At 40.1% G+C, this 15,332-nt stretch overlaps 1 protein-coding gene and 1 long non-coding RNA gene across 13 annotated transcripts in view; one reads left to right on the top strand and one right to left on the bottom strand.

The window, feature by feature from the left end:
- Nucleotides 1–15,332, top strand: part of rnf144aa (ring finger protein 144aa) — an 85,868-nt gene that overhangs the window by 64,159 nt on the left and 6,377 nt on the right. For 6 of the 12 annotated variants that reach the window (XM_069886216.1, XM_069886217.1, XM_069886223.1 and 3 more), the window contains 3 exons: nucleotides 2,512–2,601; nucleotides 4,045–4,123; nucleotides 5,292–9,264. In XM_069886216.1, coding sequence (XP_069742317.1) covers nucleotides 2,512–2,601; nucleotides 4,045–4,123; nucleotides 5,292–5,386 — 264 coding nt within the window. In that variant the 3' untranslated portion in view covers nucleotides 5,387–9,264. Of the gene's footprint in view, nucleotides 1–2,511; nucleotides 2,602–3,744; nucleotides 3,937–4,044; nucleotides 4,126–5,291; nucleotides 9,265–15,332 lie in introns of those variants that run through there. The other 6 variants (XR_011340385.1, XR_011340386.1, XR_011340387.1 and 3 more) reach the window with 6 other exon arrangements.
- On the bottom strand, nucleotides 1,081–4,307 carry LOC138736547 (uncharacterized). Its single transcript, XR_011340389.1, has 3 exons — nucleotides 3,599–4,307; nucleotides 3,032–3,348; nucleotides 1,081–1,573 (listed from the first exon to the last, which is right to left on the bottom strand). It is a non-coding gene; the product is annotated as an uncharacterized lncRNA (long non-coding RNA).

Here is a 15,332-nt window from a genome sequence, read left to right as displayed (position 1 = left end):
CACAGTTCGGCGGGCAGCAACCTCCTTTGAAGAAGACTGCAGAGCCCCCCTCACTGACAAAAGACAAAGGAGGAAAAACCCAACCCCAACCCACCAATTTTCCCCTGCAACCGTGTCTGCCTGTCCCGCGTCGGACTTGTCAGCCACAAACGAGCCTGCAGCTGACGTGGACATTTACCCCCTCCATAAATCTTCGTCCGCGAAGCCAAGCCAAAAAAGAACAGTACATGAACAGACAAGCATGTTCAGGCACTAGTGCTGCTCTCTAGCCTATCTTTCCTCAACCTACCAGTTAATTCTGCACCTCACTCCATAAATGCTCCCTGATCTGCTCAGTATTTCTGGTGACATTTGTTTTTATTTCTTGTCATTGGGAAATTCGTCAAATCGTCCAGCTATGCTGTTTGGTCACTGAACAGTTCTTTGCCTGTCCCCCAACACCAACTACAGTTTGTTACTGAGCCACCATAAAAATGAATTCTTCAATCCCTTTAGTTACTAGGCAGGTACTTGAGGAACAGAGGGATATTGAATTAATCCAGGCAAGTGGATTTTGTATGGATGAGGATGATAGTTGGTGTGGATGTTGTTGGGGTGTACAACTCTATGACACTAATTTTGTTTGTGTTCTTGCACAACTTGTTACGCGATGTAAGCTCCCCAAAATGAGTGCTTAGCCCACTGCTCTACTCGTTATATGCCCATGACTGCACGACCAGGCACAATTCCAATGCCATCTACAACTTTGCTGATGACATCAAAGTTGTTGGCAGAATCACAAACGGCAATAGGGAAGCGTATAGGAGGGAGACGGATCAGCTCATTGAATGGTGTAACAACATTTGTAATTTTCACAAGCTTAGGATAGTGCAAGTGAGCTCATAGATCAGTCATGTTGATTTTAAACGAATACCCCCCCCTCTCTTTCTCTCCCCCCCCCCTTTGCATATACTTGGCTTTAATATCCTTTTCAATGTTAACTCATCAGCTAATTTGAATGAGTCATAAACTCAACAGTGTAACAAAAGAAAATTAACATTAAATAGAGAGAAACAAACATGAAGGCTGGAAAGGTTGGTGTGGGGTTTCTGTGATAGTTCAAGTTCATTTACTTATCTGATTGTATCAGTACAACAAAACAAATCAGCATTCTTCAGTCCACAGTGCAAACAGACATAGCACACATGCAGACAGTGCAATACATGTATTTAAAATAAATATTGCTAATAAATAAATAGTGGAGTTTCAGAAAGTTGTTTCAGCGGTCCATCATTCATTCAGCAGTCTTCATGCCCTTGGGAAGAAGCTGTTCCTCAGGCTGGTTGTTCTGGCTCTGATACTTCTATATCTCTTTCCTGACGAGTAGCTGGAAGGAGCTGTGTGTGGCATGGTAGGGGTCCTCACCGATTTGAAGAGCCTTCTTCAGACAACAATCCCAGTAAATCACATCAATTGAGGGGAAGGGAGATACCAGTGGTCCTCTTTACTTCTTTTATGGTCCTGTGGATTGACCTCAGATTCATTTCTCTACAGCAATCAGGCCACAGTGTGATGTAGATGGTAGATAGAACTCCTGTAGAAGGTTGACATAATGGTGGCCGGTAGGAGTACACAATCAAGAGGGGAAGAAAATCACGATATGACATCATATGATTACAAACATTATAACATATTGCATTACACAAATTAACAAATGTTCTCATCTTCTCAAACTGAAATCAATGGAATATTTTTTCTTCTCCATTAATAAGTACTACTTGATGTATTTAGGAGTGATAATCGATTGAAATTTTACTAATATATTTGCAACTGAGTTTGTCAACAAAGCCAAATATTTTAGAAAGATATTCAAGTCATCCACCTGTGGGTAACCTGGTTAAAACCAGTAAAAATTACTAGTGTAAAACCAAGCTAAGTAATCTATTTGTTAAGATATGAAAATACTGTTAATGAATGTCAACTATAGTCTGAAATCCTAAAGTGAGTATAGCTGAGAGATTTTCTCAGGGAACACAAAATGTTGCAATTTCCTGGACTGTAGGGCTTTGATTAGTATGCAGTGCTATTTATAATGTTGTTGTTGACGTTCATGTCTAACATTTAACAGAACAGGCTGGGCTGGTTTATGTGGAACTGAATGATCTGTTCAGATTCCTTGCAGTGCTGAGCCAGCTCGCTGTATACGTAGACAGTGTATTGTTAGCTTTGGGGAACCTTTCTTCCCTCCCTTGTTCCTAGTGGGCATTTATTATGCTTGACAAATCCTTAGAGGTGAATGGAAATAAAAACAGTAAAGCATTTATATATATTTATATGTCACAAGGCTTGTCCTTGTACATAAAACAAAAACAATCTATGAATTCTTTTAATTTGCTAGAATAGATGAGACTCTAAGTTTAAAATTAGAATGAATTTCAGAAATGATCTTGCACCTGAGATTTCGGAGAAAGTTAAAAGATTTTTCTTGATTGAAATAATGTAAAGAATTTAAAGTTGGTTTTATTTAAACAGGATGACTTCCTATTAATCCACTATGATAAAGGACCTTGCAGAAACAAGCTGGGCCATACACGTGCCTCTGTGATTTGGCACAGAACCCAGGTGAGTGTGATTTTAGAAGCACTTACAATTATTTTCTAAGATTTGACTTCAGAATGGAGACTATTTATAGGGTAGCGAGACCAATGAACAACTTTTGCTTTGTCTGTCAGTGCAATTCTCAGAAATATCTGGAAAAAGTAGGTTTATGGTTTTCAATTTCATTGCAATTGACATTCCTATCCTTCCTTAAGAAATCAGATTTTGGGTAAAGTGGAAGGAAAAATTAAGTGGATAGAGATATTCTTCACTGACTCCTTCCATCACCCCCACCCCGGTCAATAATCTTTTCAGATATCTCTGAAAGAAAATGGTTAAGTTTTCAGCTAGGCGTAAGGAAAGTTAAACTGTCTTTGAAATATTTTGTCCATTTAATTCTTTGATTCAGGGTAACTACTTGGGCATTCAACATTTCACTGGTTTGCTTACTCACTGTTTCGATGGCTGAGATTGTTGAAATGCATTTTTGTTTAAAGCTGACTACCCGGTTGTCCCTTCAACCTTGTTGAAGCTGGAGAGCTGATGTCAGGATGTATCTGCACAATGACAGGTTAAGTGCTCTGCTGCTATGTGAATCAGTGTCTTTCCCAGACCATGTATGAAGCTGGTGTCTCAGTGGAACATGAAGTCCTCGTGACTGAGATGCATGTGTTCCACCTTGGCTTTGGAATAAAGTAGTTGGAACTTCGATGAGGAGAAGCAGCTGTACAGCCTGAGCAAATCATTGGTGTTGGATGAGCAGCTCGGAAACTATTTGAAAACAGTGGCACAGAGGTTAGAAGCATCTCTACAACTATAGCCAATAGCAAGCAACTCCATACATGAGAAGCAGTCAGTATAATACACTCCCCCTCCCCCACCCCCCCATTACATCATCACAAATCTCAGTTGCATTCAAGAGCAAGAGATGTATCTGGGAGCAGCAAAAATTCACCAATGCATGAGTATATACTACGCCTAATGTTTAGAAGTCAGACTTTGTTATGAAGGCGATGGATACCTTTGACTGCTGATGTTCACAAAGGATCCTTGGCATCCAGTTTATTCGATGCATTACCAGCTCCAAGCTCAGTCATCAGACACTAGCTCAACCTGAAACTGAAAATGGTCAGGTTTGGGAGACTCCTCTTTCTGCTCATTGTCCAGACAGATACCTCAGTCAATCTGTGATCAGGTGGGCCAGTACCAGAGTAAACTTCAAGATGGCCAACATGGTCGAGATCACAGTAATCACTTGTGTTGAGAATCAGGTGTCTTGTGAAGAAGAATATATTCTAATGATGAACATCATCCTCAAACTTCAATTCTGCTGCATTTTCCATAGATGCCTCTTGACGGGTAATTTCAGATTTCCTTCATTACCGGTTTTTGATTTTAAGAATATCTGTTTTGAATAATATGTGCATCGTGTTTTTTATTTAATTACTGCTGATTATTACTTTGCAGAAGAGTGGTAGGTTCATCCAACCAATTTTAACTGTACAGGGGAAGTGTTTGACAAGCCAACTCGTGTGGTTTCAAGAGGGTATGGACTTGAAGACATTTAGCTATTAGATCTCCTTTGCTTCTGTGCTTGAATATCTGCTTCATTTAGAAATGAAATAAATTGAGTTGATTTTGGTAGGGTCAATTGTGACTTCTAAATAATAAGCTCTGTGAATGTTTATAGGGTGAATACTTCCATTAATCCATAGAGCTGTAGAACCTGCTGTAGAACAGGGTCCAACCTGCCCATGTTGACCAAAATGCCTCACCTACGCTACCCACCCACCTACTGCGTTTGAACCACCCCCCCTCGCTACCCACCCACCTACTGCGTTTGAACCACCCCCCCCTCGCTACCCACCCACCTACTGCGTTTGAACCACCCCCCCTCGCAACCCACCCCCCCTCGCAACCCACCCCCCCTCGCAACCCACCCCCCCTCGCAACCCACCCCCCCTCGCAACCCACCCCCCCTCGCAATTTCTTAAACATTGCAATAGATTCTGCCTGAACTACCTCCCCAATAGCTTGTTCCATACACCCACAGCCCTCTCGTTTCTTTTTAAAGTCACCCCATCCCCCGCCTGCCAGATTCCTGTGAAATTTTTTCCTCCTCTCCTTAAAACTATGTCCTCCGGTTCTCTATTCCCCTCCTCTGGATGTAACATTCTGTGCATTCACCTGGTAGCCACTGCACAGTAGAAATTTCACATCTCTCCCTCTTGTTTACTGATTTGTTATGTCTGCCTTACTGCTAAGTCTAGTCAAACCACTGTGGAATTCAATGAATTGAGCAGCATCAATGGGAAGAAAAGAATGTCTTGAAGAAGGGTTGTGGCCAGACAAGTTGACCATCATTTCTCTTCTGATGTTGCTGTTAAATGTTAAATAGATTTATAAAAATATGCAGAGTACTATGGCCAAAAATAAATCACAGATAGAGATGCCTTTTTCCACCCGCTAAGTTTCTCCTGCAGAATGGCTTACTTTCAGATTCCAGAATCTGCGATCTGTGTGTTTCTGTCAGTCTACTGATGTGATTATATTAGATTCTCTTATTGTCAGAGTTAAGACAATAAGGTTATAAATGAACAATTAAATCTTTTTTACACAAGTATTTGACTTGTGTTTAATACTTGGGTGAGAGGTTATATTTTTTTTTATTGCATGGTTACAGCAATCACATTTTATCTTGTTTCTCACTTTAGGTGGTTGGAATATTTGCAGGCTTTGGCCTTTTACTGTTAGTAGCGTCGCCTTTCCTCCTGCTCGCCACACCGTTTGTCCTCTGCTGCAAATGTAAATGTAACAAAGGAGATGATGATCCTTTACCCACATAGGCATGATGCCTCCGAGAAGAAAATCAGAGGATGGAATTTTCTGAACATTGTTTCCTATGTGACTATCATAAAATTCTGATTTTATTTTTGCCCCATGATATTTCCCGGTGTCAACATCTGTTTTCCCAGCTTGCAACACTCCCAAGGTTTGTGCAGTGAATTAAAAAGAAAAATGTGGCGAATGAACAAGAAGAAATTGGGCTATCCAGGGGACAGTTTATTCTGAGAGAATGCACAGGACTGTGGTATTCCGCACAAATCCCTGGAATACTGGAAGAGCGCTCAAAGTACTTGATAAAATGGTTCTAAAAGGAGGAGCATACTTGACAATGTACAGATATACATGTAACATCAACATTGATTGATTGAATAAGGTTATAGGAAAGATTTTGGGATGAATTGAATATGGCTGTGACACAAGCAGCTGCTTCCAGACAAATCAAAGTGAAAGGCCTGCTCTTGCAGTTGTGGTAAATAATGGTTCTCTGATACGTTTTTTGCAAACTCTAAAATTAAAATTTAAAAAAAAGCCAAAAGCCTTTTCTATAAAGAACCAAAAGTTAATTTTACTGTATCAATATTTCAAAAAGGATTTTTGATGATTTTAATTGCCATCCAAGTTCCATAATTTTGTAGCCATGGTGATTTCCTTTCTCACGTCATTTATCTAGACCTGTTTTCAAAATAATACTTCAAATGTTTGTGTGCGTTTATTCTCTGAATATATAAAGGTGCATTCTTTCTTAATGGATATCTGCAATAATGTTTCAACTGATTTCTGACTAAAGGACTGTGAACGTACAACCCCATGTAAAACCTATCACACTTGTGCTGTTTATTGACACAGATTCCTCAAAAGATGCTGTGTTTTGTACTGAGCCCAATTGATCTGAATTTTCATTCATTTCGACAAACTAAAATTTCCTCTGATATTTAACACTAAATGATAATAACTATATAATATTGCCTTTGGAGCAGCTTTTATTTGATCCATTTTGTGATCTATTTCAAATACATCAAGGGTTTAAAACATCATGAATCTTGTTCTTAAAGTTGTTGCTTGGTCTGCACAGATGAAAGATGGATGCCCAGAAATTAGAAGGATGAATTAAGCAGCTGGGCAAAAGAGTGCACAAGAAGCCCAACTGAACTAAGATTGTTAAAGAAAAATATGGATTGGAGGAAGCAGAGTAGCCAAAAAAAATACACATTTGATGAGTGAACTTGAGTCATGCTGGTGGTGCCTGTTTTGATGTTTTGCCATTGTTCTTGCAATGCATTGTGTTTTATCAATATCAAAATTACAAATTATTTCACTTTCAATTCACAGAATAACTTCTTTGTTCAATTAATTGTTCATGGTCACATTAAGCATCAGGAGTAAATTAGAAGAGTTTGTGTCTTTTAATTCTGTTATTAGCAGTGTTGGAAAGTGAATGCAGTTTCAGTAATCTTTTCAGGAAATAGAAATTAAGCCAAGTGCACTGAAAAACAAGCAGTGTGAACTGGGAAGTTGAGTGACCAAGTTGAACTTTATTGCAGATTGGAGGAGTAAACACAAACATTCTCAGAGGAAAATGTTTCTAACCTGCAATGAGAAATGATCTTTGTTTTTGGAAGCTGATTTTAAAACTGGGGATTTTAGTCAGTTATCTAGTTCACTAGCCAAACCATTCACCATTTTGTTTACTGTTGATCTGATTGGCTGATGATGTTGATGGGTTGCCATCACCCAGCCCTCTAACAGCTAGTGTTAGTTAGGCAACTGAAGACCCACAACACAAACTCTGACCATTCAATGACCAAATTTGTATTAAGGGCTTACCTTTGGCACTGGAAACCATCTTGGTGTGAGCAGTCAAGAGCAATCACTTTCCCTTCTTAACAACACCTCTTCCATGTTCAGACACCTGCCTACATTTTTGGTGACACCTTGATGAAGGGCTCAAGTCTGAAATGATGCATAACCAACATTATCTTTGCTATGTAAAGTACCCTATTTGACCTGCTGAGTTTCTCCAGCATTGTTGTAACTTCAACCACAGTACTCCTAACATCTCTTCCACTGTGTCCCATTTATTGTGGTTATAAAATGTTGATCATTTTATGCTCTCATGCTTGTCTCCACTATAATAAGCATTAGCTCTTTTAAAGCCAATGTTAAAATTGATTTATATCTACCTTAATTTGACAAATGATTGGTATATCTTGCTGATTAATAGACAAGCTCTGCATCCATAATCACAAAACTCCAGTTGGAAGTAGAAGCACTAATATTTGCCTGGGGTTTGACAGTCAGGCTTAATTATTTAATATTGCTTTCTAAAACTGCATTTTATAAAGAAAACAAGAACAATCTTAACTCCAAAACAGACAGAAATGAACAGTTTATTCCTGTGTAGTGGAAATCACAGTAAAATATTAAATTATTGCACTTTGATTCAGGCATTAAACTGACAGAGAATCGGACACTGTCTGCATCACTGGAGCACTTCCTAAAATAACATTCTCAACTTGCTGCTACAATTTAGGCAAATATAGCAAGTCATCTGGTATCTTAATCTGACTGTTACATTTATCAAAGCTTTTTGGGTCTGTGAAATATCCCACCTAAATCAGGAACCCATAGCTGATTGCAGAAGCCTGTGTGCATTAATACCTGGAAAATCCTGTTCTGAAAGGGTCACATAATCTGTTTTTTTTAAACATTTATTTAGTGCAATACACAAAAGTGCTGGAGAAACTCAGCAGGTCACGCAGCCTCTATTGGAAGTAAAGGCGAACTAGCCTTTCGGGCTTGAGCCCTTTGTTAAGGTGTGAGCAAAAAGCAGGCAGGTACCTTTTCCTCATACTTGACCTGTACGTGGCTCAGGTTACCCTTTATTTCCTATGGCTGCTCTGTGACCTGCTAAATTTCTCCAGCACTTTTGTGTATTACACGACAATCATGGCATCTGCAAACATTCCTGTTTAACGTGAGTCTATTTTGTTTTTAAATTTGAATTTGTCACACTGAAAGAGAACATTCATCTCACCCAGTCAATTGACCTGTATTCCTTTCTCACTTCATGCAGTTACCTTGATACTACGTCCGCGAAGCCAAGCCAAAGACGTAGTGGCAACTGGACTGCTCATCTGAAAAAGGCATCTCTGTATCTGTGATTTATTTTTGGCCATCGTACTCTGCACATTTTTATAAATCTATTTAACATTAAACAATATTGGATTGCCAGGAAGAATCATTTTTTTTGCTCACGATCTAATTAAAGTCTTGTTTTACCCAAAATATTTCTGGAGTAAATACAATAGTTATCACAAGCCACATTATTTGGTCTAAAAATATATTTATGAAATCATGGTAACTTATGTTGCAGTAAGCATTCTCTTCTACCCTTATTTTTTTTTGCTCCTTCTAATGACAGCAAAATGGTAGTAATTGTCTTGAACTTTCTTCATGATTCTGTTTTTGTGTAGAATATTGGCAAAAAGTTTATTGCACACGTTTTAAAAAATGTATATTAATGATAAGGAATGCTCAAAAATGTCAGCTTTATTTCCCCCCCCCCCCCACCCCACCACCTCTCCAAGGTGTTGCCAAGTGATTTAAAATCAGTCTCTTTATCTTGTTTGGTAATCTGTGTTGTGCAAAAGGTTCAAGTTTATGCCTTAAAAATGCTTATGTGAACCATGTCAATGTTAAATGAAATTACCTATATTTAAATCATAGCTGTCAGTGCAAAATATTTATATAATCTCAAATGTGAAACTCTCATAATCTCCTTTTTGTGTATTAAGCATGGACTAATCTTGTTTGTAAATAACTAATTGTTTAAAAAAATATATAATTGGTATCTCATTTTTTAAATAATAAAAGAATGCTAATATTCCTTTGTGCTGTTAGAATTTAAAATGATCATGAATCTAGTTTATTTGGAAACTTATCAATGTGCTTTTGAACATATTCACTGCATAGAAACACCTCTTCTAGTTCTGGACTAGGTCCGAAGGACTTTTTGATTTCTCCAACTGAACGATGATGGAATACTGTTATGAATATGAGCCTTCCATCACAAAATGTTGTACTATTTTCAAAAATCAACAATAGCATCACAAATGATGCATCCAGTGTCATCTCAGTAGCTTCAGGGTCTATTTCACTGTATGTAAATGAGCAAGTAGTGGACTAGAAACTCCATCCAATAATATTATTATGTGCTAATTAATAGCATGTTATCTGAAATACTACCTTATGTTCCAATAGTGCACTTTGATATTACAGAATTGATCTATATGTGCAAGGATTTAACAGGTTTTAACAATGGGACCTCAAAGGTTTGTAAAACCATGAGGGGCATAGAACACAGCACAGGCTTTTTGACTTGATGTTGTGCTGACCAATATATTCCTAAAAATAAGTACTAAACCCTTTAATCCCCTTCACTTTTCCTCATCCACCTGCCTGTCTAAGAGTCTCTTAAATACCCCTAATGTTTCAAATTCCACCACCATCCCTGTCAAGGTATTTCAGTCACCACAGCTCTCCATTTAAAAAAAAATGCACTAACACCTCTGATGTCTCCCCTAAACTTCCCTCCCTTCATTTAGTACATATGTTGTCTGGTATTTGTTATTCCTCTCCCTGAAAACAGGTGCTGGCTGTCCACATTATCCATGCCTCTTATAATCTTGTAGATCTCTATTGTCTCCTCTCATCCTTCTACTTTACAAAGAGAAAAGTCCCAGCTTGGCTAACCTAGTTTTCTAATCCAGGTAACATCCTGATAAATCTCTTCACCCTCTCCAAAGCTTCCACATCCTTCCTATAATGAGATGACCAGACTGAACACAATATTCCCAAGTGTGATCTTACCAGAGATTTGTAGAGTTGCAACGTGACCTCTCTATTCCTGAAATTAATCCGCCTATTAACGAAGCCCATCCCATAGGTCTTAACTATCTTATACAACCTTGTGGGATGTATGGATTTGAACCCCAATGTCCCTCTGTCATTCTTAAGTAACCAACCACTAATCCTATCCTCATCTTTGTCTTTACAAAATGCATCACCTCACACTTATCCGGATTGAACTCCCATCTGCCACTTTTCTGCCCATCACTGCATCCTGTCTATATCCTCTTGTAACCTTCGACCACCGTTTGCTCTATCTACAACTCCTCCAACCTTTGTGTCATCTGCAAACATACTGACCCATCTGTCCACCTCTTCCAGGTCATTTACAAAAAAATCACAAAGAGCAGGGGTCCCAGAACAGATCTTTGCAGCACTCCACTAGTCATCGACTTCCAGGCAGAATACTTCCACTGCTTCTTGCAAGCCAATTTTTTATCCATACAGCCAAGGTTCCCCCTATGCCTCATGGCTTTCTGGATGAATGTCTCATGAGGGACCTTGTCAAATACCTTACTTAAAATCCATGTTGACCATATCTACTGCCCTATCCTTGAGGCATGACCTTCCCTTCACAAAGCCAAGTTGATGATCCTTGAGTAGACTGTACTTCTCCAAATGCTCATAGATCCTATCCTTAAGAATCCTCTCCATTATTTTGTACATCACTGACGTAAAACTCACCGGATCTATAATTCCCAGGATTCTCCCAATTATCTTTTTTTAAACAAGGGGACTACATTTTCCATTCTCCAATCCTCCGGCACCTCCCCTACAGCCAAAGAGGATTCAAATATCATAGCTACTGGCCCAGCTGTCTCTTCTCTCACTTCCCACAGCAACCTGTGGTATATCGCATCCAGCCCAGGGACAAATCAATCTTGATGTTTTTAAGAAGATCCAGCTCTTCCTCTTCCTTAATCTCCACACAAGACTGTTCTATTCCAACCTCACTCTCATCAAGGACCTTTTGTGAATACTGAAGCAAAGTAGGAATTTAGGACCTCCTCTCCTCCAGGCACATGTTGCCTCCTTTATCCTTTAGTGGCCCCACCTTCATTTTTGTCATCCTTCACAAGCACATAAGAACACCTTGGGGTTCTCCTTAATCCTACATGCCAAGGCCTTCTCATGTCCCCTTCAAGCTTTCCTAAATTCTTTCTTGAGATCCTTCTTGGCTACCATACACTTCTCATGAGCCCTTCCCGTTTCCTGCTTCCTATATATGTTTCCTTTTGACTAGTTGGCCTCACCTGTTTCATCAGCCATGGTTCCCTTTTCCTATTTTTTTTCCTTGTCCTAATGGGACAAACCTATACAACCCAACACAAGAGGTTCCGAAACTTCCGCCACATTACTTCTGTGCTTTCACCCTTGAACATCCATTTCCAATTTACTCTTGCTAGTTCCTGATTCATCCCTCCATAATTAGCCCTTCTCCAATTAAACACTTTCCTATTTTGTCTGTTTTTAATCCTTTTCCTTGACTTTGCTGAAGCTCAGGGAGTTGTGGTCACTCTCACCAAAATGCTTCCCCACTGACCAGGTTCATTCCCCAGAACTAGATCTAGTATGGCCTCTCCTCTCGTTGGCCAATCCACACACTGTGTCAGGAATCCTTCTTGAACACACCTGACAAATTCAACCCCATCCATCCCTCTCACAGTCAAGAGGTGCCAGTCAATATTTGGGAAGTTGAAATCACCCATAACTGCAACCCTGTATTTCCTGTGCCTTTCCAAAATCTGCATGCTAACTGCTCCTCAGTGTCTGGGAGGGCTATTTGCGAGGCCTATAGATTACTCCCAGCACAGTGATTCCTCCCTTCCTATTTCTGACTTCCACCCACACAGACTCAGTGGATGCTCCCTTTCCATTTCTATAGCCGTGATGCTATCCCCAATCAGTAATCCTACTCCAACCCCCCCCCCCCACCCACATTCTCATAGATAAGGTAAATAGTCATAGGGAAAATATTTAAAAGGGACCCAAATGGCATTTTTTCCCCCCACACAGAGTGTGGTGGGCATATGAAATGAGCTACCAGGTGAAGAGATAAAGCAACTCTTAAACGACTTCAAGGCAGATACATTGATATGAAATCTCTTTGTCTAGACCATATAACCATATAACCACTTACAGCACAGAACAGGCCAGTTCGGCCCTACTAGTCCATGCCGTAGCAAATCCCCACCCTCCTAGTCCCACTGACCAGCACCCGGTCCATACCCCTCTAGTCCCCTCCTATCCATGTAACGATCCAGTCTTTCCTTAAATGTAACCAATGATCCCTCCTCGACCACGTCTGCCGGAAGCTCATTCCACATCCCCACCACCCTCTGCGTAAAGAAATTTCCCCTCATGTTCCCCTTATAATTTTCCCCCTTCAATCTTAAACCAAGCCTATCCACATTTACTGTCTGTCCCTTTTAAAATCTTAAACACCTCTATCAAGTCCCCTCTCAATCTTTTACGCTCCAGAGAAAAAAGCCCCAGTCTGCACAACCTTTCCCTGTAACTCAGACCCTGAAATCCTGTCAACATTCTCGTGAACCTTCTCTGCACTCTCTCTATTTTGTTTATATCTTTCCTATAATTTGGTGACCAAAACTGTACACAGTACTCCAAATTTGGCCTCACCAATGCCTTGTACAATTTCATCATAACCTCCCTACTCTTGAATTCAATACTCCGATTTATGAAGACCAACATTCCAAATGCCTTCTTCACCACACCATCTACCTGAGTATCAGCCTTGAGGGTACTATTTACCATAACTCCTAAATCCCTTTGTTGCTCTGCACTCCTCAATTGTCTACCATTCAATGTATATGACCTATTTAGATTTGCCTTTCCAAAATATAGCACCTCACATTTATCTGTATTAAATTCCATCAGCCATTTTTCAGCCCACACCACCAGCCTTCCTAAATCACCTTTTAATCTACGGTAATCTACCTCACCGTCCACAACACCACCAATCTTTGTGTCATCTGCAAACTTGCTTATCCAATTCTCCACCCCTACATCCAGATCGTTAATATATATAACAAATAATAGTGGACCCTGGACCGAACCCTGAGGAACTCCACTAGTCACCGGCCTCCAATTGGACAAACAATTTTCTACCACTACTCTCTGACACCTCCCATCCAACCACTGCTGAATTCATTTCACTACCTCTTTATTTATACCTAATGCCTCCACCTTTTTTCCTAACCTCCTGTGGGGAACTTTGTCAAAAGCTTTACTAAAGTCCAAATAGACAACATCCACAGCTTTCCCTTCATCAACCTTTTTTGTAACCCCCTCGAAGAACTCAATCAGGTTTGTCAAGCATGATCTACCGCTGACAAAACCATGCTGATTACTCCCTATCAATCCCTGTACCTCCAAAAATTTGTAAATAGCATCCCTCAGAACACTTTCCATCAACTTGCCCACCACAGACGTCAGACTTACAGGCCTATAATTCCCAGGTTTGCATTTGGACCCTTTCTTAAACAGAGGAACCACATGCGCCACCCTCCAATCCTTTGGCACCACCCCCATGGCCAGTGACATCCTAAATATCTCTGTTAATGGCCCCACTAACTGTCCACTAGCCTCCCTGAGTGTCCTAGGGAATATTTTGTCCGGTCCGGGAGATTTATCCACCTTTATCTTTTTTAACACAGCCATCACTCCCTCCTCGGTTATCCTTATATGCTTCATGACCTCCCCACTATTTTTCTTTACTTCAACTGGTTCAACATTTTTTTCCCTAGTGAATACCGAGGCAAAGAAATCATTCAAAATTTCCCCCATTTCCTCAGACTTCTCACTCAGCCTACCCTCGCTATCTACAAGGGGTCCAATTTTATCTCTCACTAATCTTTTACTTTTAATGTACTTATAGAAACCCTTTGGATTTATTTTTACTCTGTCAGCCAAAGCCTCTTCATGCCTTTTTTTGGCCTTTCTAATTTCTTTCTTAAGATTCCTTCTACACTCCTTATAGTCCTCCTTCAACTTCTCAGCTCCCTGCTCTTTATACCTCTTGTACACCTCCCTTTTTCTCCTAACCAAATTTCCAATATTCCTCGAAAACCAAGCCTCCCTATGACTTCCAGCCTTTCCTTTGATCCACACTGGGACATAACTACTCTATACCCTCAAAATTTCTTTTTTGAATATCCTCCATTTTTCATCAACATCCTTACCTGAAAATATCCTGTCCCACTCAATACTCCCCAAATCCCTTCTTATTCCTTCGAAATTTGCTCTTTTCCAATCCAGAACCTCAACTTTAGGCCTCTCCTTGCTCTTCCCTAAAACTACCCTAAAACTAACAGAATTATGATCACTAGACCCAATTGGTTCTCCAACATTAATGTCCGCTACCTGACCTAGCTCGTTCCCTAACAGGAGATCCAGTATTACACCGTCCCGAGTCGGTTCTTCTATTAACTGATTTAGAAAACAATCCTGAACACATTTAACGAACTCCAGCCCATCCAGCCCTCTAACCGTATGGGTATCCCAATCAATGTGTGGGAAGTTAAAATCTCTCATGATCACTACCTTATGATTTTCACACATATACATTATCTCCCTACAAATTTGTTCCTCTAATTTTCTTGGCCCATTTGGTGGTCTGTAATACACCCCTATTGGCACCCTCTTGCCTCCTCCACCCCTCAATTCCACCCAAATAGCCTCACTAGTCAATCCCTCCATACCATCCTGCCACCTCACGGCAGTAATGTCCTCCTCAACAAGCAGAGCAACTCCTCCTCCTTTTTCACTCCCTGATCTATCACATCTAAAACAAATGTATCCTGGAATATTAAGTTGCCAGTCCTGCCCCTCCTGTAGCCAGGTCTCACTAATTGCCACAATAGCGTGACCCCAAGTATCTATCCATGCTCTAAGCTCATCTACCTTGTTCACTATGCTTCTTGCATTAAAATATATGCATCTCAGAGAATGACCCTCACATATATTCTCTTTTTTACCTT

This window comes from Narcine bancroftii, chromosome 6, assembly GCF_036971445.1.
Source record: "Narcine bancroftii isolate sNarBan1 chromosome 6, sNarBan1.hap1, whole genome shotgun sequence".
NCBI lineage: Eukaryota > Metazoa > Chordata > Chondrichthyes > Torpediniformes > Narcinidae > Narcine > Narcine bancroftii.
This window is presented reverse-complemented; position numbering and strand designations above follow the sequence as displayed.